The sequence below is a fragment of the Panicum virgatum genome, chromosome 4K, assembly GCF_016808335.1.
Source record: "Panicum virgatum strain AP13 chromosome 4K, P.virgatum_v5, whole genome shotgun sequence".
Lineage (NCBI taxonomy): Eukaryota > Viridiplantae > Streptophyta > Magnoliopsida > Poales > Poaceae > Panicum > Panicum virgatum.
In genome coordinates this window covers 47,051,072-47,072,811 of record NC_053139.1, presented here as the reverse complement: position 1 = coordinate 47,072,811, position 21,740 = coordinate 47,051,072, and the positions used below count along the sequence as shown (strand labels likewise).

Sequence of the window (21,740 nt, the reverse complement as noted above, 5' to 3'; positions counted from 1 at the left end):
CCTTTCATTCCGAGGATCCAACGACTATTCATGACCGAGGAATCCGCGCAACAGATGACCTGGCACAAGAAAGGTGTTCGATACAACCCTGACAAGATGGTGCATCCATCCGATGGTGAGTCATGGAAGAATTTTGATAGGATTCATCGTGACAAGGCTAATGAAGCTCGTAATGTACGTATTGCGCTTGCAACAGATGGGTTCAATCCTTATGGGATGGTGGCCGCCTCGTACTCATGCTGGCCTGTGTTTGTTATCCCTCTGAATCTCCCTCCAGGGGTCCTATTTCAACGACAGTCCATATTCGTGTCGTTGATTATTCCAGAGCACCCGGGGAATAAAATGAGTGTTTACATGGAGCCTCTGATTGATGATTTGGTCAAGGCATGGGACGAAGGGGTGTGGACCTATGATCGAGCAACAAAGACAAATTTTAGAATGTATGTTTGATACCAATTCTCCCTGCATGACTTACCCGCGTATGGCATATTCTGTGGCTGGTGTACTCACGGGAAGTTCCCATGTCCCACATGCAAGGTAGCTCTGCAGTTCATCTGGTTGAGGAAGGGGGTAAGTATTCGTCGTTTGACAAACATCGACAATTCCTCCCCGCTGACCATCCTTTTAGACAAGACGTTAAGAACTTCACGAAAGGTGTAAAAATTACAGAAATTGCACCGCCGATCATGACGGGTGCTGCGATTCATGCTCAGATAGACGCTCTCCGAGTCAACGATGGCGGTGGTTTTGTTGGGTACGGTGAGGAACATGCTTGGACTTAGAAGTCTGGGCTGTGGAGGCTCCCTTATATTGATGATATTCTGCTTCCACACAACATTGATGTGATGCATACTGAAAAGAATTGGGGGGAGGCACTTTTTGGAACAGTCATGGATATTTCTGATAAGACAAAGGACAACGTAAAGACAAGAGTGGATCTGGCAATGTTGTGCGATAGACCAAGATACGAAATGAGGACTCCTGTACCCGGGAGGAAATGGAAGAAGACACAGGCCGACTTCGTCCTCACGAGGGCCCAGAAGAAAGAAGCACTAGAGTGGATCCAAAAGTTACAATTTCCCGATGGATATGCAGTGAATCTTAGGAGGGTGTGAACTTGACTACTATGCGAATCAACGGGCTAAAGAGTCATGACTACCATATATAGATTGAGCGGCTTCTTCCGGTGATGGTTCGAGGCTACTTACCTGATAATGTATGGCTCGTGCTAGCAGAGTTGAGCAATTTTTTCCGTCAGCTTTGTGCTAAGGAGTTATCTCGGGCTGTTATTGCGGACATGGAAAAAATGGCTCCCGTGTTGCTCTGTAAGTTGGAGAAGATCTTTCCACCAGCCTTCTTCAATCCAATGCAGCATTTGCTTCTGCATCTGCCTTATGAGGCAAGAATGGGAGGGCCTGTGCAGTTCCATTGGTGCTATCCAGTTGAAAGATGCCAGAAGGTTCTTCGAACGAAATGTAAGAATAAATGCAAAATTGAGGCTTCGATTGCTGAGGCATACATTTTGGAGGAGGTGTCAAACTTCACGACTAAATACTATGGTGAGAAGCTTCCCAGCGTGCATAATCCACCTCCTCGTTACAATGCTGGCGATAATGAATCGAGTCTCAGTATTTTCCGAGGGCAACTTGGAAGTGCAAGTGATGCGAGGTACAAGACCCTGAACCATGAAGAGTGGCATCGTATCATGCTTTATTTGTTGACCAACCTTTCTGAGGTGGAGCCGTACATAGGGTAAGTTCTCATTTAACGTGTTCACGATGTTCCACGATTTAGCATCTCATTTAACATCTTCTTGCATTTGCACTAAGCAGCATCCAACCCCTTGATCATATTTCACACAGGCAATTTGTTCGTCAATTCTGGCGTCGCTCAAGGTCTCCGACCCAGAACGAATCGGAGTCTCTTCTAAAAAATGGCGCCGGAAATTCTCAGCCCGATTTCATTTATTGGTTGCAACAAAAAGTAAACTTAGTGGTTGGCTGATCGAACACGTGTGCTACATGATCCTTCCCAAGATCTCTCGTGCTTTATACTAGAGATTAGCTAGGCTGCCAATGTAATTTCCCACAAATTAGACAGTAAATTCGTGACTATATATTGCTGTTTAATTACGTATGATTAGGAGGCACCAGGACTGATCTTTCAGCCACACATTGTATATTAGTGGAAGTTTAGAACGATCGTACATGATGGACAAGTAGTGAGTAGTGACAGGGTTCAGGCGTTCTTGCGTATTTGCCCAATTCTGAATTATTGTATTTTGTGCAAATAATAGAAACACATTAAATACGAATCTGCAGTATTTGCGCTTTAGTGCTCGAGTTTTAGTTGTAGTATAATCTCAGTACTCCTTTTATTTTTTCCTTCTTTTATCAAGCTAATACTGGTTCAGATGCATTGCAAATAATACTTGAGTTTGATGCAATATATACAGCCTGCATTTTTATTGTATTTTACCTTGCTCAGATAGTGGCTCTATGCATCACCATGCCAAAAGTTAAAATATTTTTTTTTGCAGAATCAATCGATTGGGGGTCAAATGAGCCTCCGGACGAGCATTCACCGGCACGTGCAGCGTCGTAGTGGCCACCTAGCTGATTTAGAGTTGTTTATGATATTTGTTCTACGGGCTTGTTGTTGTTGGACTAGACTTGTTTAATTAGTTGGACTTGTGCTTGTTGAACGTTACATTTATGGCATCGATGTTGGACTTATGCTATTTGTGATATTCATGCGACACAGCGTGAGATATTTGCGTTATTATGTGATGGATGTGCCATATATATACTGTAACGCTTGTCTGGAATGTATATATGTTTTTTTTGTGATGATGAATGTGGTTAATACATAAAAAAACAGAAAAAATACAAAAAAAACAGCAAGCTTTGCCTAGTGTTTTTACCCTGACACTCGGCAAAGCAACCATTTTCTATTTTCTGGAAAACGTATTTGCCGAGTGTAATTACCTTGGCACTCGGCGAAGTTTGAAACTTCGCCGAGTGCCAGACGCCTGACACTCGGCAAAGACCCAAACTTCGCCGAGTGCCAGACGCCTGACACTCGGCGAAGTTTCAAACTTCGCCGAGTGCCAGACTCCTGACACTCGGCAAAGACCCAAACTTCGCCGAGTGCGGCCAGCTTGGCATTCGGTGAAGTTTGAATCTTTGCCGAGTGCCGAGCATCTGGCACTCGGCACCCGTTCGCCAGTTCACTTGTCCGTGCGTCCCGTTTCAACTTTTTTGCCGAGTGCGGCTTGGCACACGGCAAAGGTTTGCCGAGTGCCCGAGAAAAGGCACTCGGCAAAGCCGGCTTCGCCGGTAGAAGAAAGGCCGTGTGCGCTTCGCCGAGTGCTGCACTCGGCCAACAATTTGCCGAGTGTTTTTCGGCCTTTGCCGAGTGTCTGTGACACTCGGCAAAGTACGCGAGTCCGGTAGTGCATGATGTTAACATGTATTGCCACATATTTGGACTTAACAGTAAAAATGTTCCTACCAAAAAAAACAGTAAAAATGTTTCTTGGGTGCTGACAAAACCGCCCCTAAGCACAAGATCTCTGTTTTGGAAGGACTAAGCAAAAAAAAATCCTAACAGGTTATCTAAATAAAAATTATAAAGAGCAGACCGTTTCTGCGGTATCTTTGACTTTGGTACATCATCTCTCATTGACAGGTGGGGCCGAAACAGGTTCCTATCTCGGTGTATTCTGGCAGTTTTCGTTCTTTGTTCGTCCGCCTGTTGGTGTCTAAGACGAACTCGAACTGCACTGCTACCTCGCCTCACACCACAGCTCCCCACTCCCGCGCGCCGCCGCTCCCAGTCCCGCCTGCCGCCGCCATGAACCGGAGCTGTCCATCGCCGCCAGATCTAGAGCTCCACGGCCGGCAGCAGAACTCGAGCTCGAGCAGGCCCGCCCGCTCGCCACAGCCACGCGCCGCTAGAGGAGGGCCGGAGCCGGCGTGCGGCATAGCAAGGCGGATCTGGGGAGGAAGGCGCCGGGGCAAAGCCGAGGAGCCGCGCCGCCGAGCCGAGGTCGCGCACCAGCGGCCTTGCTCCTGCACGCACCCGCCACTACCGCACCTCCGCCGCATGGACACGACAGGTCTAGTCTTTTATTGATTTCCTGTTAAATAGGGATGTAAATGGTATGAATATTTCCCACCGTATTCGAATTCGATCCGGTCTGGAAAGATTTTTATCCGTCAGTATCCGATTCCGAATAATCAATATCTATAACCGTATCTGAATACTAAAAAATCACATTTTTACGATGTTGATATCCATTATAATTTTATCCGGCAAAAACTAACACTATCCATATCTAACTCCGTATTCAAACAAAAATATAAAAATAAATATAATATTACTAATATCCGTCCATATTCGATCCGTTTACATTAGTAATGGGCCGAGCGCCGGCAAGTACAGGAACGCAGGATCGCCACCATGGGCATGCAAGATGGACCCAGTCCTGATGCAGGCACGGGATCTGTTTACACTACCAACCAATACATTTTCAATTCCTTGGACCCCTGAATACTTCGCCGACCAGTCTGGACCCCGAATTACTTGTAACCAAATGAATTGGTCTGCAACGAAACAAACTGGAACCAACCAATCCAACCAAAATTTTCAGAACATGACAGAAAATGAATTCTGTATCTACCGTTCAAGCATAAATTTTTCATATGTACTATACAGCATATTACTTACACGATTACACCATAACAAGAAGAATATTTACATTGCCGGTACGTATACACGACGATCCAGCTGCTATACTACACCACTGAAAAGACAGAACAAAAACTCCCGTCTCTTCAGAGACCATTGACTACAAAAATTCTGGACTGTCAGACATAACCACCTTCACCAAGAAAAAGAGTTGCCCATAACTTACCACACCTCATAGCATTCCAATCAACCTGTGCCAACCTCTCTTTAGTGCTGGCCTCAAGATCCCCTCAACTAGGATCTTCTTCAGTCCTTCCATCCAAAACAACCAGACCTTGTCCACCAGAAACCCTGAAAAACACAAGCCACTCCTCAGCATTAGTTCTGCTTGCGCATATTATATGTCGATTTTTCCCTCACATAGATCCAAATTCTCAAACAGCTTGTTTATTGAAAGTTTCAGAGACAACTTCCTTCCATTAGTAGTAGTAATGTGACAGAGAAAACAGAATACTGCTATAACGACAGCACATTGGTACAGCTCCTTTACAACAAGGAGATCAAAGGGCTCAAATCACCTGGGTGGTTGCCCAACTATGAATCGAAAGGTTCAGATCAATGGGTTGTAACAGAGTTGTAAAAATGGGTTGTACTTGTACATGAGATGCTTCCTTAAAAATGATGGTGAATGGTTTCTTCTCTGTACCAAAAAGGAGAGAGAGAGAGAGAGATTCCTTCTCTTAGCGACAGGTTCTTCTCCAAGTTTATATCACTAAATAATAACAATAACACATTGATTATGGACGAACAAATGAACGGCGACCAGAAAGCACACATCTAAAGGTAATGGCAGAATTAGGAGACTAAATAGTATAAATCATTGATCAATTGAAAAACAGTTCCTAATCAAGCTGTCCTCACCCTCTTTCAACTGCAAAGATATGGCAATGCCCACAACTTCATTCAGAAATAAATGTCTACTACCTAGACCCTAAATGGAGTACAGAGCTGTTACATTGTGTATGACAGGCTTATTCTTACAGTAGGGTTTGATAGTGCACGATGTAATCAAACATGAGATGCTTTATGCATGTAATCAGCAGTGTTTGGTTCTCATGCGATGTTGAGAGTTCAGTGTTCAATAATCTACTTTGGAGACTCCTAGCATCGCCTAAGCAACCATAAGCCAACACAAGCTAAAAGTACATTTTTATTTAAGAAATAGAAAGGCTAAAAAGTGAGGTTCTCGTTGCCTTCAATATACCATCAGACACAGTATGAGAAATATCAACCTAGCTGTGTCTAACTATGACTCATAGGGAGGAGTTGGAAGACAGCAGGCCAGTTATAAATGGTCTAAGCTGGCATGGCCTCCTCTGATAACAGCAAATCGAGAATTGTTTGTGCCTCACAACGAGCATTTTGAACCATAACATAACAGGAATATGAAATAAATTCGTGTCTAAAAGGCATGAAATACCTAAATAAAAAAAACCAAGATAACTGGTCAAAAAAGGATATACACCTTATAAATATAGAATAATACAAACAAGTATACATTTCAAAAGTTACTGATGAGAGTATGATTTCAAATAAACATACTTTACACAATCAAATTGCACACTGTATATATTGGTTTATCTGTTTTTCAGTGCCCATCCTATTCATTCCCATAAACAATAATTCAGCATTACCAGGTAGGTAATGAACAGTTAGCATGCAGTAGTGAACCCAAACCACAGCTTGGCAGGCAGTGTACAAGGAGATGGCCAAAAGGTATATGGCATGATAAGTCATTTCATTAGTGGTAGTATGGAAGGTGATAGTTCATCAGGAAAATAGCGACACCATGGTAAAGTGGAAACTGAGGCAAAACAGCAACTTATGCAACTTGCATCTGAGAGAGAAAGATCCACACCTGCCCTCTTCACTAAATCAAATAAAGATGTCAGTTCTCCCTTTGGTATTATCATTGTTGCCAACTCTTGAGGCGTGATAAGGTGTCCACGGCTCCATAAATCTACAAATTTGCGCAGAAAAAAAACAAGAATGCTTATATGACACAGAAATGCACAGGAAAGCAAATAATCAATAGAGAACTTACAGTTTATTCTCATGCATTTTACGGTGCCTCAATAGCTTACTCAAAATGTCCGGTACAGCTCGGGGAAAGGTTTTTGCTGCAAATTGCTCTAGCTCAGCGAGCCCCCCAACCCTGAGATACTCGTACTAATGGCCATGTTGCAGGAAATTTCTTATGTATGCAAGTAGCCCCCCAAGTGTATTCCTGTAAGGGTTGTCAACACCTTCATACTTGTGCTTGAACCAGAAAACCTCATGCAAGCTATCTTCGACAAGTTTGTTTTTGGTAAGTTCAGTTGGGATAAGTGCCGTCCAGTCACTGTAACTGCATCCATCTAAAACTGATCGTATTAGCCTGCCTTCAACTCCAATTTCCACAGCACACTGCAATCCACAAACCAGATCCCTTCAGAGCGGGGTGTGAGAGGATGTATTCCCGAAACTGTTTCTCTTTCACTTCATTCTCGCTAGCATTGCTCAAATCTTTTTGCAGTACATCAAAGTACAATGCCATTTCTCCACCAGAATTGAACATTGGCATGAAAATATCTGCAATTTTGCGCAGGTCTCCTGCTATACAGTGAGATTCATCTCTCATTGGCTCCTTAGTAATCAGGCACTCCGTGGAGTTATCCACCACCATATCACTTAAGTCAAATTCTCCATTCCAAGTAAGATTTTTTAAAATGTCTATTAAAGATCTGAACCAGAAAGCCATGGAACAACATCATGCTGGTGTCAAGCGCGATGCATAGTTTAAAATTACCACCAAAGATTGACTTGTAACTGGCCAGTGTCCGTTTCCGTATGAAATCTTTAAGAGATTTGGTGCTACACACAGTAATACAAGAACGAAGAATACCAGTAGTTAATAGTTTTTTTTTGACAAAGTAGTACGAGCAACTTAAATACAAGATAATACACCTGTGGGCCATCGTGATGTAATTAACATCCATTCTTTCAACTACATTCTTCACAATCCCTTGACTGGACAACCCCCCCCCCCCCCCCCCCCCCCCCCCCCGGCCACTGACTGGTACCCATATATCAAAGCTGCGTAAGAGTAACATATTCTCACATAAGAATGTGATTATTATCCTAGAAAAAAAACACCAGGTGACGTGGCATAAATTCACAGCAACACCAAGATTAAAAAAGTCGGTAACCAGTGCTCCCTCAGTCACCTGAGTTGTTTGATGGATGCGGCATTTTGAACCAACGTGTGTTAAAAGCTTTTCTTGCAAAAAATACATGGTATTGGAGTTGTTGAAAAAAAAATAAGGCATGTCAATAGTTGAGTGGATCGAAAGTAGACCTTGCGGAAATGTACTTTGTTATCCGAATATGTACACAGCATAGTACTTCCTCTGGGTTTTTTTTTTTTGAAAGATCCAGAACCTTGCGGTTTAGCGTATATTAATAAGAAGAAGAGAGTTGACCCTGTTTATAGGTAAACCAGGTCCAAAAACAGTACAAATTACAACTACTACTACTACAACCTACAGCTAGCAACACCGGCCGGTTGGATTGGGACATCAACCCGCGCCGTACCACGCCAACTCAACTCAAGCACACAAAAACAGCCTGTTGGATTGGGACATCAACCGGGACTCTCTCAACATTGGCCGGTCGGATTGGGACATCGACACGAGCCTCAACGAAAAAACTTTGCCCGTTTTTCAATATATGATGTTTAGGACAATTATGTTAGTTCATTTTTGAACTAATTAGCTTGTCATAAACATCATATATCTAAGAAAGGAGGTTGTACTACACAGAACCAGTACAAAACTACATACATGGGGAGTGGGGATAGGCCCCCTAAAAACACAGAACAAGGTTCTACATCAGCAACTTAATTATAGCTGCACATTCCCAAAATTATTTTATTCAGAGACCACCGACTATAGAAATACTCCAGCAAAGAGTACCTTGCATAACGCACGCCAGCTCCAGGTTCTAATGATCCTCTGCCAGCCCTTCTTTAATCCTTGCTGGGATGGAAGGGTGTCCTCTCCAAACTGGGTCCCTTCCATCCCAAACAGCCCTCAGAATTGTCCGCTGGAGACCCTGAAAACACAAGCCATTCCTCAGTTTTTAGTTGTAAATGTTATGCTTTGAGTTTTTACTCAATGCTAATCCAGCGGTGAGCCATAGACGCTTAGTCTAAAAGCACAAGTTTGTTGAAGATCCGGCATTTTCAGTACAAAAAAAAGGCGAGAGGGATAAGAGACATTCCTTAGCTCAATTCTTCTACCAAGTTGATAACAAATTACTAAACAGCACATCCTTGTTAAAAAAAACTAAATAACACATTGATTCTCAAAGGAACAGATAACTTAAAACAGCTGATTAATAAACAGAAAGAACACATCTAAAGGTAATGAAAGAATAAGTAGACTGCAGAGTATAAATCCCATATCAGTTTACAGTTCCAAATCAAGCTGTCCTGATCCTCATTCAACAACAAAGTTATGGCAATACCCACAAAAAAAATGGGAATAGTGTTTGTGTGGCAACAAGTCTGTCATGGTGTGGCAAACCACAGCCGGGTGATGGAATGCACCCGCCTAAGCCCAGAGGGTGAGTACTCGGGGGTTAGCTAGGACTAGTTCGATCTCCTGGAAGAACACGATGAACACAGCCGGTTTAGAGTGGTTCGGGCCGCCGGAGCGTAATACCCTACGTCCACTGTGTGCTGTATTGCTTGAGTCTGGATGAGCTTGTGCTCCAGAGTGCTTGACCCCCTGTACAGCGAGCGTCTCCCTTTTATATCTCAAGGGAGGCGTGTACATGGCCGTTGGGTCCCCGACAGGTGGGCCCAACGATGTAGTATAAAATCACGTATTGTTCATACATTATGGCGTTACAGGCGGAGAAGATCTCATTCCTGGATTTACCTGGTTTGTCCGTGGGAATCTTCCGACCGGCGTGCTTTGCCCTGTCTTGTCGAAACGGCGTCAGGGTGTAGCGTGCGGCGTCGCCTGTAACGTAGCTGAACGGGCCGTGTAGCTTGCGGCGTAGGTAGCATGATGGAAAAAGTGTCGTGCCGTCGTATCCATTTAATGCGGCAGACGGGTTCTGCGCGGATGCGGCGAAGGTGGCTGCACTGTGTACCTCGATAATACGCGGTCTACAGTGAGACCTGGCAAAAGCTGCCCCGCGTGCCGCGGCGGCAGAGCACGCCTCAACCACCCGCATTGAATGCTGTGGGTGGGCGAGTCTTCCAGCGGAAGACCCGCGCCCGCGCCTGCGGGACACGTGGCGGCTCCGGACCCCCCCCCCCCCGCCCCGGGCGGTATGTTGGTTCTACGCGCGCGGGTGGTCCAGACGGGCGCGAGGAGGTCCCGGACCCCTATGGGGGGGGGGGGGGTCCGAGCCCTCGGTTGTTGGCTCGGAGCTTCCCCTCCTCAGGGACACGTGGCGTCACCGGACCCCTCCCAGAGTGGGGAGCGGGGCCGTTGGCCTGGTGAGGAAAGAGCCTGACCTGTGGGGCCCGGCTGCTCCGCCCCTTATGGCGTAGCTACGGATGGCTACGCGAGTCCTGATTTGCTGCAGTAAGAGTGGGTATCCCTGCTACAGGGTACCGACAAAGTCATTTTTGCTGTAACACGTGAGGAACAGGTAAATTTGTAACTAAAAGCATGAAACACATAAATAATATTTCTTAAGTGTATACCATGGCATGTATTAGAAAACAAAGATAAACATTAGAAAGAGGATACGTACATATACAGAATACCATAAACAAGAGTAAAATTACAAAAAATGGTATTGACGGGAGCCTGGTTTCAAATAAACATACTTTACTACAAATTGCTTATTCCATCTAGCGGTTCATGTTTTTTTTAGATAAGAACAATAAAACACTTGCTAGTTACTATTCATTCCCATAATCAACAATTCAGCATCAGCATGTACATAATGAACAGTTAGCATGCAAAAGCATAGTCTAATGAATCCAGAACACACAAATGGACAGGGAGTGTAAAACAGAAGCCACACGTATGGCACTTGCATCTGAGCATGAAACATTGGCACCTACCCTCTTCACAAAATGTAATGCAGATACCACTTCTCTCTTCAGTATTACCGTCATTGCCAACTGTTGAGGTGCGATAAGTGTCCCAGTGCACCGCGAGCCTACACACTCATACAGAAAAAAAAAGAACATTTATAAGAAATAGAAAAGGCGCAGGAAAGCACACACACACGCACACACGCACAGAGAGAGAGAGAGAGAGAAACTTACGGTCCATTCATGTGAATATTGCAGTATTTCAATAGCCTCCGTAGAATGTTAGGTAGAGCTTGGGAAAAGGTTTTTGCTGCAAATAGCTCTAACTCAGTGTGGTCCTCAACCTTGACATATTCATGACCGTGTTGCAGATAATTTCTTTTGTATGCAAGCAGACCCCCAACTGTCGCCTGAAAAGGATCCTTAATATGCTCACCATTGTACCAGAAAACCCTATACAAGCTGTTTGTAGGTGTGCTTCTGGTTGATTTAGTTGGGATAATTGCCTTCCAGTCACTGGAAACCCCTAAAACAGATTCAATTAGCGTGCCTGGGCCTCCAAAGGTTTTTGCAGCATGCTGTAATCCGCACTCCAGGTGGTAGCGTGTCATTGATCGTTTCAGTGCCGGGTGTGAGAGGAGGTATTCCCGAAACCACTCCTCTTTTACTTCCTCCTCACTGGCCATGCACAAATCTTTTTCCAATTCAACAAAGTATAAAGGCTTTTCTCTATTACAGCTGAACATTTGCATGAAAATCATTCCAAATTGGCGCAGGTCCTCTGCTCTGCAGTATTCACCTCGCACTGGCATCTTAGTAATCCTACACTTTGTGTGGTTAACCATCACCATGTCAGTTATGCTAAATCTTCCATTCCAGGTAAAACCTTCTGAGTGGCTATTAAAGATCTCTACCAGAAAGCCATGGACTAACATTATAACATTGTCATGTGCAACGCACAGTTCGAAACTCCCACCAAAGATTGGCTTAATGGTGGTCAATGACCCATGCTCTGCTAAGAAATCTGAAAGAGGTTTGATGCTACACACAAGATAATACAAGAACAACAGTAGTTAATAATTTGTTCTCAATGAAATAGTCTATGCAACTTAAATACAAGATAACACACCTATCGGGCATTTTATAGAAAGTAACACTCGTTATTAGAACTGCATTCTTCACAATCCCTTCGCTGATTAGGAACTGGGATAGAGTTGGAGACAACCATTCATCGAATCTGCATATGAATAACATATTCTCACATAGGAAACATGATTATCGTCCTAATAAACACATAACATCCAAGCACAGCACAAATTCACAGCGAACACAAAGACCTGAAGAAGTTGGTACACATTTTAATGGTGTTAACAGAACAGTTCAGAGTGTAAATTACATGGTATTCAATTTGAGTAAGTAAAATCAGCAATAGTTGAATTGATGAAAAGTAGATTTTTCTTTATCAGATTTGAAACATACATGTACATTTGGTGCTATTGGATTTGACTGTCAACTTCCTACTACAATTTCACAATATCAGCAACAACAACAACTCAGCAATTGGTTGACAAACTCAAGGGGATACTACCTACACTGATCAGGAGGATATATGTATACACTCAAATACTAAACCTTAACACAAAAGGGATAATTGCGAGTTGGAATACAAACCTATCCTGACAATTACGAATGGCATAGGCTAGTTCCCTATCATATTCGCAAAGGTGCTTCAAGGCCATCTTAAGATTGAAACTTGCTGCGTCCCTCATCGAGATGATTGATCCCTTGTTGTAGGCAGACATTTCTGAGTAGATGGTGCAAGTTACTCTGAAAAATTGACCATGGGTTTATATAGGATATAACCGTTGGTGTAAAAAGCAACTATACAAAAAAAGAAGAAGAAGAAGAAGAAGAAGCAGAGTGCTTACTCGCTTTTTAGAAAACTGAGAAGTCGTGATGAAAGTTTGGCCCAAGGGTCGTGATTGGCTGGGCCTTTGACGACATCTGCAAAGCTCCTAGCCGAACTCCCGCTTGAAGTCCATGACATGCGAGATGAGGAAGCAGACGAGGAGGGGCGGCTACCGGGCGGGGGAGATGGGGTGTCCGCTCGCGCAGGAGATGGCGTCGTCCGCGGCGTGCGCCTGTGGCTGTGGGCCGCGGCAGTGGCAGCCGGAGCCGGTTGCCGCAAACCCGGCACGGTTGTGACGCTGACGCCCGACGAAGGAAGCGGAGAGGTAGGCCCGGGCGCGCCGTTGGTCCTCCTCCTACCGGCGGGACCTGGTGCCGCTAATTGGTGAAGACGATGCGGGTTACGGAGGGACGGCGAGCGGTGCTGGGGAGCATCATCCGCCGCCGCCAAAGGGATAGATCCAACCTGGGTCGAAGCGCGAGGCCCGTCGTCTGCGGTGGCCGGAGGACCGCGATCTGCCGCGGCGGAGTCGGGCTCGGGGTCCCGCATCACGCGCGGGCACCACTTGGGCGGGCCGGAGGGCAAGGGTCGGGTGCGGCTTTGACGCCCTGGCATTGTGCTTCTCGCCGTCCAAGATGGCGGGGAGGGAGAAGCTGGCGGCGCGGGGTTTGGACGAGAGCGGTGGCCGGTGGGGAGAAGAGGAGATGGGAGCAGTCCAGGGTTCCCTTACCGCGGTGGGAACCGGTCCGGCAAACCGGTCCGGTCCGGGTTCGGTTTGGGCCGGTACCAAATCGGCCCAAATTTAAAATTTGAATTTGAATTAAAAAAATGAAAAATTCTTAAAAATATTTCAAGGTGCGATGAATTTAATGGTGTCAAATTTTCTCAAAAATTCATTCGTTTAACATACTTTTCGGGCATTTAAAGTTAAAACAAAAAAAAGGAAAAAATGAGACGGCCCATTAAGGCCCACTTGATAAACCGGTCAAACCGGCCGGTTTACCGGTCCAAACCGGTTACACATGCGTTTTTAAATTTAAATTTGAATTCAAACCGGCCGGTAAACCGGTCTAACCGGTCGGTATACCGGTACGAACCAGTTGAACTGAGTTTTTTGAATTCAAATTTGAATTTGACCGGTTTCTACGGTAATAGATCAAACCGGTCCGGTTTACCGGAACCAGAGTGCTCCGATTTGAGGTGTCCGGTCGGGAAAAAAACCTTTGCGAGCACTACTCGTCCTCGTCCAGGTTCCCGTGCCCCCGGCATCCGTCGTTTTCGTTTCGGAGCAAGTCTCTCCCTGGCAGGTGGGCCGTCCAGGTCCTTGTTGCCCGGTGGCCGCCCAGGCCACGACCGTGCCGTTGCCCAAGTCGTCGTTATCCGTTTCTGATGATGGCATGGCATCCTATATATCCGACCCTGAAACATTGACCCTAGGTTGGGGATATTCTCGTGTATGCAAAAAAAAAACGACTACTAGAAAATGTGTGTGATTCCTCATCAAGAAAGAAAGAAAATAAAAGTGCTTACTTGTCTTTCAGAAAATTGAGAAATTGTTTACTTAAAAAAAAGAAATTGCGACCAAACTTTGGTCCATGGAGATGCCGGCCGGTGCGGGTGGGGTTTTTTAGGCCTTGTTTGGCTCCAGGATTTTTTTCAGAAGTCCCTATCACATCAAAAGAAATCTTACTATTTTATAGTATTAAATAAAATCTGTTTATAAATATTTTTTGACAGCTGAGTGCTTTTTCGCGAGACGAATCTAATGAGCCTAATTAATTCATAATTTGCTATAGTGATGCTACAGTAACCATTCGCTAATCATAGATTAAGATACCTCATTAAATTCGTCTCGCAGTTTAACCCCAGGGTTCTGCAGTTAGTTTTATAATTAATATTTATTTAATACTTCTAAATACTAAAAAGTCCCTAGGACTTTTTTGAAGTCCCTGTTTCTGAACACCCCTTAGTGCGCGGGGAAGACGAAGGGGAGCCACGCACATCCACTGCACACAACTTGAAGATGCATCACGGATGCCTCAGATGCACCTAAATTTGCCAGGTGGATTTTTTTTTTCCAAAAAGATTGACAAAAGGCATGTACATGTAGTTGGTCCGGCTGACATGTGGTACCGGAGATCTAGTAGGTCCACACGTTAGCGACGGAACGTCACCGTGACAATCTGGTTCCGTTCAATGCTGTCCATTTCTGTCTTCTCTAGGAGTTCTTTTTGTCCTGGGAGGTTTCATTTTCTTTATTTTTTAGGATGCGTTTCATTCTGTCAAGCGTGGTTAGGGTGCTCGTCTTCGTCCAACTTTATTTTTTAAAAAACTTTGTCCAAGATACAAGATGTAGTATCTAAACTCAAACCCCACACACTCCTTATTTAAATCAGAAAATTCCGGCCAGGTGTCGTACGGGGCTGGAACCCCCGCCAGTTTTTTTTCTTTTTTCCGCCTCCCACACCGGGAAGCTTTCCATTGGGCCAATAGCCCGTCCACGTCGGCATCCAACTTTAAGCTTGTCGGTATGTTGCTAATTGCTAATCTAAACCCGCTGAGAAAAAGAAAAGAAAAAATGAAATATCATACCACTTATGTCCGCTACCCTTCTAGTCCTCCGTCCATAAAAAATGCGATTCTTATTTTTCAATATGTCAAACACTTTGAACTTTGACTAAAGTTATATAAAAGAATTAATAGCATTGATGATAAAAAAAAGTATCATTAGATTAGTTATAGAATATATTTTTATTATAAATTTATTTAAATACATAAGCGCTAATATTATTTACTACAAATTTTGTTAAACTTGAACTAGTTTGTGGATCCAACAATTGCATTCTTTTATTGACCGAAGAAGTAACTTATTGTGGCTTTCTAACCTGATTTGTTGTTCTAATTGGTCACATGTGACATGATCACAATGGGCGCGTGTTGCTTGCAGGACACCAAGGCGGAGGTGCAAGTCAAATAATTATGTAACGGTGACATCTACTGAACAGAAACACTAGTGGGCAGTGGCATACAAAATTAAAACCCGATACCAACAAAGGAAACGCTATATTTTAAATGGCACAAAAGGAACGGATATAAATTTATATGGTATTTGATTTAACGGCTCGGCTTATTTTACTTTCAACTAAATCAATAAAGTTACAGGGAGACTGGGCAAAGTGGAAGATATCCTAATTCCTAAGGCTGTCCACAATGGCAAGAGCAAGAGCAAATTTGCTCTTGCCTCGTTTCCCACGCCATCTCTGTCTACAGTGCCAAACAGTGCATCTACAGTGTCAAACAGTAGATTTACTCCTCCATTTCCTCCTATCGCTGTGGACAAGACCAGGTGTGAATCGCTACATCTGATCTGGTGAGTAAATAATATTTGCTATAGACTGTGGGTAAAATCGGTTTAGTGATATGGACTAAGCTGCGCTCCGCCCGAGCGTAGACAACATATAGTTACCAAAACCAGGGTGATGACACATTCCGTGGTCCAACCGGATGACGACTTGGATTAGCAAGATACTCCTCTAGATAGAGACAGCAATGATACTCTAGATAGAGACAGCAATGATAGCGACCAACTGTGAAATGGCTTTCTCAACGTAAACAATGAATTGAGTCGGATAGCGACAAAAACAAACATGAACCAACCTATCCTACCAAAATTTTCAGAACATCAACAGAACATGGATTTTGAGCATACCAGGTGCAATCAGGAATGTTGGCTGATGTTTGGGACGAGTGGCGTTCAAGAATAAATTCCTATATATGTACACAACATGTATTACTACACACCAACAGGGTCATTTACAGAACCAGTATGTATACGTGGGCACAACCCTGCCACGCTACTCCAAAATAGTACAGAACAAGGTCCACATCAGCAACGATAAACAGCTGCACCTTACATAAGTCTCTTCAAGGACCACAGATTACAAAAATATTGTACTGGTAGGCAGAAGCACCTCTACTAAAAATGAGTTCCTTATAGAAAGCTCCAATGCATTCTAACCATCCTGTGCTAAACTCTTTCCACCATGGTAGTTGGTTATATGAAGAGGATCCCTTTTCCATCCAAAAGAACCCTCAGACTTGTCCACCGAAGACCCTGAAAACACAAGTCATTCCTTAGTTTTAGAGATATATATTTTTTGCATCGAGTTTTTCCTTTTTGCTAATCCAGCGGTGAGCCATAGACTCGAACTTTTGTTAGAGTTTTTCCTTTACTCTCTTCAGAAATGCATAGGCCTTCGGACAAAGTATGGGACAGTTTCAACTAGCCGTGTCTAATTTTTCTGATAGAGAGGAGTTGGGGCAGTTATAAGCTGGCCTGGCCTAGTCCAATTTTTTCTTCGAACACAAGAAAATTGCATGTTATTCCATTAAAGCAGAAAAACAGAAGCAGATGCAACCCACAAACTCAGAATCCAACTTACAGCAGAGAACAATATAAAATGGGAATTGTGTTTGTACCTCACAAGAACTCAATGAGCATTTTGTACCGTAACATGTCAGGAACAGGGAATAAATCGGTAACTAAAAAGTTAAAGCATTGAATACCTCATTAGGATTTCTTAAATGTATTACCGTAGCATGTACTGAAGAAGAAAAAAAGATAACTTGTAGTGAAAGAAGAAAGGATACACACCTTGTAAAATATAGGAAACTAGAAACACAGATACACTATAAAAAAAATTATCTGATGGAGTATGGTTTCAAATAAATATACTTTACATAAAGCTGCACGCTGCATATTATGGCCTATCAGTAATTCAGTATGTAGAAAATAACCATCTAAGCACTATCAATTTAAACTGATAATTCCTATTTACTCCCATAACCAACAATTCAGCATCACCTGGTATATAGTGAACAATTAGCATGCAGTAGCATAGTGTAATGAATCCAAAGCACACAGGTGGACAAGGAGTGTAACAAGCAGATGGCCCAAAGCACATCACATGATTAGTTGTCAATAGTTCATCAGGAAAATGGAAACACCATCATTCATAACTAAGGGAAAAGAGCCAAGAATTTAAGATTCATAGATGAAAAAGCAGAAAGAAAAAGGGTATCCCACAGCATGTACGCCACTTGCATCTGAGAGTGAAAGATTGGCACCTGCCCTCTTGATTGAATTAAATACAGATGTCAGTTCTCCCTTCAGTATTATCATCATTGTGAACTCTTGAGGCGCAATAAGCTTTCCAGGGCACCATAAGCCTACGCATTCATGCACGAAAAAAATGTTTATAAGAAAAAGAGAGGCAGATGACTGCAAAGAACGAAAAGAAAAACTTACGGTCCATTCATGTGTATTTTGCAGTCCCTCAATAACTTCCGCAGAATATTCGGTAGAGCTTGGGGAAAAGTTTTTGCTGCAAATTGCTCTAACTCGGTGGGGTCATGTACCTTGACATACTCATTACCATATTGCAGGAAATTTCTTTTGTATGCAAGCAGCCCCCCAACTGTAGCCGCAAAAGGATTATCAACACCTTCAATAGGCTCGCAGTTAAACCAGAAAACCTTATACAAGCTGGAATCTGTGACAAGTGTGTTTTCAGTAAGTTCAGTCGGGATAAGCGCCTTCCAGTACTGTATACTCCAAGAATTGATTGGATTCGCGTGCCTGGGCCTCCAAAGGTTATTGCAGCATGCAATCCGCACTCCAGGTCGTAACGTGCCATTGATCGTTTCAGTGCCGGGTGTGAGAGAAGGTATTCCCAAAACCATTCCTCTTTTACTTCAGTGTCACTGGCCATGCTCAAGTCTTTTTGCAGTACATCGAAGTATAGTGCCATTCCTCTACTGCAACTGAACATTGGCATGAAAATCTCCCCAATTTTGTGCAGATCCTTTGCTCTACAGTGGCATCCACCTTGCGTTGACCTCTTAGTAATCCTACACTCCATAGAATTAACCACCACCAAGTCACTTTTGTTAAATCCCCCATTCCAAGAAAGATATTTTCTGTGGTTTTTCAAGATCTCTTCCAGAAAGCCATGGACTAATACCATGCCGATGTCATGTGCCACACACAATTTGTAACTCCCTTTAAAGATTGACTTAATGCTGATCAATGACCCATGTTCCGATAAAAACTGTTCAAGAGGTTTGATGCTACACACAATAATACAAGAAGAGCCCCATAAGTTAATAATTTTTCACAAAGAAATAGTCTGCAGATTGAATACAAGATAACCCACCTCAGGGGCATTGTGTGGAAAGTAATTTTCATTCTTTCGACTACATTCTTCGCAATCCCTTCACTGATTAGGAACTGGTACGCAGTTGGATACAACCATTCGTTGAATCTTCATGAAAATAACATGTCGCACATAAGAAACATGATTATTGTGCTAACAAACAGAGCCAATGCAGCACAAATTAAGAAGTCAGTAACCAGTACTCGCTCAATTAACTGAGCTATTTAATGGATGAGGAAAGCTTCACATTTGAATTGTGCATTAACAGTTCAGAGTGTAAATTAAATGGTATTGGAGTCGAATAAGTAAGCTGAAACAGCAATAGTTGAGTTGATGAAAAGTAGACCTTGCCTTTTCATATCTGAAACACGCACCTATGACCTATCTAATGCTATTGGATTTGTCAGCATCTGCCATGATATGAGTCGCGGCTGGCGAACACGAGGAGTTTATCGTTCATGGGCCGCAAGCCCGGTCCAGTTAAAGCCCAAGTCAGGCTGTGCGTGAGTCGGCTAGCCGGTCAGCCTGTGACCGTGCCGTTTAAATGCTTGTGCTGGGAACCCGTGGAGGGCATGAACCATGAAGGAAATGAATCGAACTATTCCGCATTCCTGAGCTCTGTTTCTCCCTGTTCTACTCTCTTCCTCCTCTGAATCCCCTCTACCAGTTCTCGAATCCGTCCAGTTCCCTAACAGCATCCTACTACAATTTCACAATATCACCAAGTCGGTAACTGGTTGACAAACCCAAGGAGATAATTCTCCGAAAAGGAAACAATGGATGCACACTGAAATACCAAAAACAGTAGACAAAAGAAGGGATGGTAGACACAATCATAACCTGTCCTGAGAGTTGCAGATGGCGTACGCTAATTCCTTATCGTACTCGAGAAGGTGCTCAAAATGGATCTGGAAACTTAGACTCGCTGTCTCTCTCGTTAAAGCGGCAAGTACCTTATAGACGGCGGTCTTCTCCGAGTTGATGGCGTATCTGAGAAATTGACTAAGGTGAGAGCAAAACTTTGAATCCAAAAGGGAACTAAATATGAGGGGAAGGTGCTTACTCGTTGAGGAAAGCAAGAAGTTGCACCCTCCATTCGGAATAGTTGCCGCCGCCGCCAGATGACACGTGAGGTGGGCTGGGGGAGAAAGCGGGTGGGGAAGGGGTTGGTGCGTGAACGCGAGCAAGAGATGGCCTGCATAGGCCACGGTAGCCACTCTGTCTGGGTCGCGGTGTGCGCAGGGTGGGCACGGCTGTGAGGTCCGGCGATGGTGACGGAGGGCGCTCCAGATCCCCCGCCGCGCCCGCGCGGAGGTGAGGACTGGAGGTGGTGGCCCGAGCGACGAGACCCGCTCTGGGCGAGCTGGAGTCATAGTTTGAGCTGGACATCGCGCTTGCGTAGCGTGGCCCGTGGTCGGCGACGGCGGGGACGACCTAATACGGCGGCGGAGGCGGAGGCGGAGAGTGGTAGTAGCGTACTAGCGTGCTCTACTTCCTCCTTTTGTCCTCGCTCGGGTGACGACCAGTTTATAGATTGAGAAAAGAAAAAAAAGGCCCAACCAAAAAAATCCCCGACTCCAGCCTGACCCAGCCCAATTTCGGCCCGCCTAGTCTGCATGATTTGGCATCAACAATCTGCTGCAAGAGATAGAGAAAAATGGGGGAGTACTCCTCAAAAGAAAAGAAAATAAATGGGGAAGTGTACTGAGGTCCAGTTTGGACTAGGTGCTAATGAATAAAAGCGTTAAACTTCGTCACTAGCTCATCTAAATGAAGTGCTAATTGAATGTGTTAAATTTTAGTCAAAACTTAAAAATTTTAGAATATATATAAGTGCTAATATGTGCTAAAATTTAGTACTTAACTTTAGCACATCCAAACAGATCAAAAATCATCACGCTCAAACATCCTCCAAAACATTTTTAATTAGAGTTAATTGGATCCGTGTCATTACAATTTTTTAAGTTTACTGATCTGCCATTAAATTTTAATTATTTAGAGATATACCATTACAATTCGTTATTTGCTTGAGAGGTGACATTTTGTACATATTTGATTCTCTTAGACCCACGTGCAAGTTCTAGTATTTTTATATGGTCCAAACTTTAAAATGCTCCTGTCGCCTCTCCTCTCCACTTGCTGATGTGTGGACCCACGTATAAGCTTCATCCTTCCTTTTCTTCAACCGGCCAGTCCACCCATCTTCCTGAGGCCAGTCTCAGTGAGAATTTCATGGAGAGTTTCATAACATTAAATATCATCGATTTTGCTGATATGGCAAGGAGAGAGAAGGTTGAAATTTTATGGGATGTGAGGAGAGTTTCATCACCATGAAACTCATCTAGCACGGTTATCTAGTTCTAAATCTAGGTATTTGAGCCCACTAAGGCCAGTCTCAGTGGAAGTTTCATGACATTAAATATTATCAATTTTGCTGACGTGGCAAGGAGAGAGAAGGATGAAGTTTCATGAGATGTGAGGAGAGTTTCATCACTATGAAACTCATTTGGCACTATTATCTAATTTTCAGTCTAGATATCTGTGTACATGAAACTTTCACTGAGACTGGCCTAATCCGTCGTCAATCTCGCCTCGCTTGTCATATCGGGAAGCGGGTTGCCGGCACATGGTGCCGGGCTTCGTGTGCTACGCTGTCGCTCAACTAGGGGTGGTAAAAGGCCCAAAATTTTGAACTAGAAAAATATAAGGACCGGGCTCTAAAAAGACCGGGGTCTAATCTTATACAATTTTGAACTAAATATTTTTAAAGACCTTGTTGGGCTGTGAAGAGGCTACTAGGCCCATGGCCCATTACCACCCCTAC

The 21,740-nt window shown here is 43.8% G+C and overlaps 2 protein-coding genes across 14 annotated transcripts; both read right to left on the bottom strand.

Moving 5' to 3' along the window:
* Nucleotides 1-4,623: 4,623 nt before the first annotated feature.
* LOC120704511 lies at nt 4,624-13,396 on the bottom strand. Of its 9 annotated transcripts, none has more exons than XR_005687583.1 (9): nt 12,721-13,395; nt 12,464-12,619; nt 11,922-12,029; nt 11,031-11,833; nt 10,820-10,917; nt 8,706-8,844; nt 6,797-7,605; nt 6,611-6,712; nt 4,624-5,043 (listed from the first exon to the last, which is right to left on the bottom strand). XR_005687583.1 is itself a non-coding variant. In XM_039988928.1 (7 exons), exons 1-6 carry the CDS (start codon nt 13,314-13,316, stop codon nt 8,734-8,736), a joined length of 1,872 nt encoding a protein of 623 aa, XP_039844862.1. In that variant the 5' UTR covers nt 13,317-13,395; the 3' UTR covers nt 7,789-7,827; nt 8,706-8,733. The 9 variants fall into 9 exon arrangements, 6 of the variants coding, with proteins under 6 accessions (XP_039844862.1, XP_039844861.1, XP_039844863.1 ...); XR_005687584.1 differs by having other exon boundaries at nt 11,027-11,833; nt 12,721-13,394; XR_005687585.1 differs by lacking the exons at nt 4,624-5,043; nt 6,611-6,712; nt 6,797-7,605 and adding an exon at nt 7,789-7,827 and having other exon boundaries at nt 11,027-11,833; nt 12,721-13,394.
* A 3,037-nt stretch (nt 13,397-16,433) lies between these two features.
* On the bottom strand, nt 16,434-20,400 carry LOC120704510. Of its 5 annotated transcripts, XR_005687582.1 has the most exons (7): nt 19,980-20,399; nt 19,757-19,906; nt 19,291-19,618; nt 18,917-19,024; nt 18,010-18,830; nt 17,829-17,930; nt 16,450-16,815 (listed from the first exon to the last, which is right to left on the bottom strand). XR_005687582.1 is itself a non-coding variant. In XM_039988924.1 (6 exons), the coding sequence occupies exons 1-4, from the start codon at nt 20,287-20,289 to the stop codon at nt 18,098-18,100; spliced, it is 1,188 nt and encodes a 395-aa protein (XP_039844858.1). In that variant the 5' UTR covers nt 20,290-20,395; the 3' UTR covers nt 16,434-16,815; nt 17,829-17,930; nt 18,010-18,097. The 5 variants fall into 5 exon arrangements, 3 of the variants coding, with proteins under 3 accessions (XP_039844858.1, XP_039844857.1, XP_039844856.1); XM_039988924.1 differs by lacking the exon at nt 19,291-19,618 and having other exon boundaries at nt 16,434-16,815; nt 19,870-19,906; nt 19,980-20,395; XR_005687581.1 differs by having other exon boundaries at nt 19,291-19,906; nt 19,980-20,400.
* Nucleotides 20,401-21,740: the final 1,340 nt, after the last annotated feature.

Bases quoted from the DNA above. Each gene is read 5' to 3' on its own strand.
- LOC120704511 (XM_039988926.1), bottom strand. From the start codon at position 13,316: ATGCCAGGGCGTCAAAGCCGCACCCGACCCTTGCCCTCCGGCCCGCCC. The intron at 12,030-12,463 runs GTTTGTATTCCA...ATTCATATGCAG, and splicing joins ATTCGTAATTGTCAGGATAG to ATTCGATGAATGGTTGTCTC. The intron at 11,834-11,921 runs GTGTGTTATCTT...TCTTGTGTGTAG, and splicing joins TTCTATAAAATGCCCGATAG to CATCAAACCTCTTTCAGATT.
- LOC120704510 (XM_039988923.1), bottom strand. From the start codon at position 20,305: ATGTCCAGCTCAAACTATGACTCCAGCTCGCCCAGAGCGGGTCTCGTC. The intron at 19,907-19,979 runs GTAAGCACCTTC...TCAATTTCTCAG, and splicing joins CTTCTTGCTTTCCTCAACGA to ATACGCCATCAACTCGGAGA. The intron at 19,025-19,756 runs GTTATGATTGTG...ATTTTCATGAAG, and splicing joins ATCTGCAACTCTCAGGACAG to ATTCAACGAATGGTTGTATC.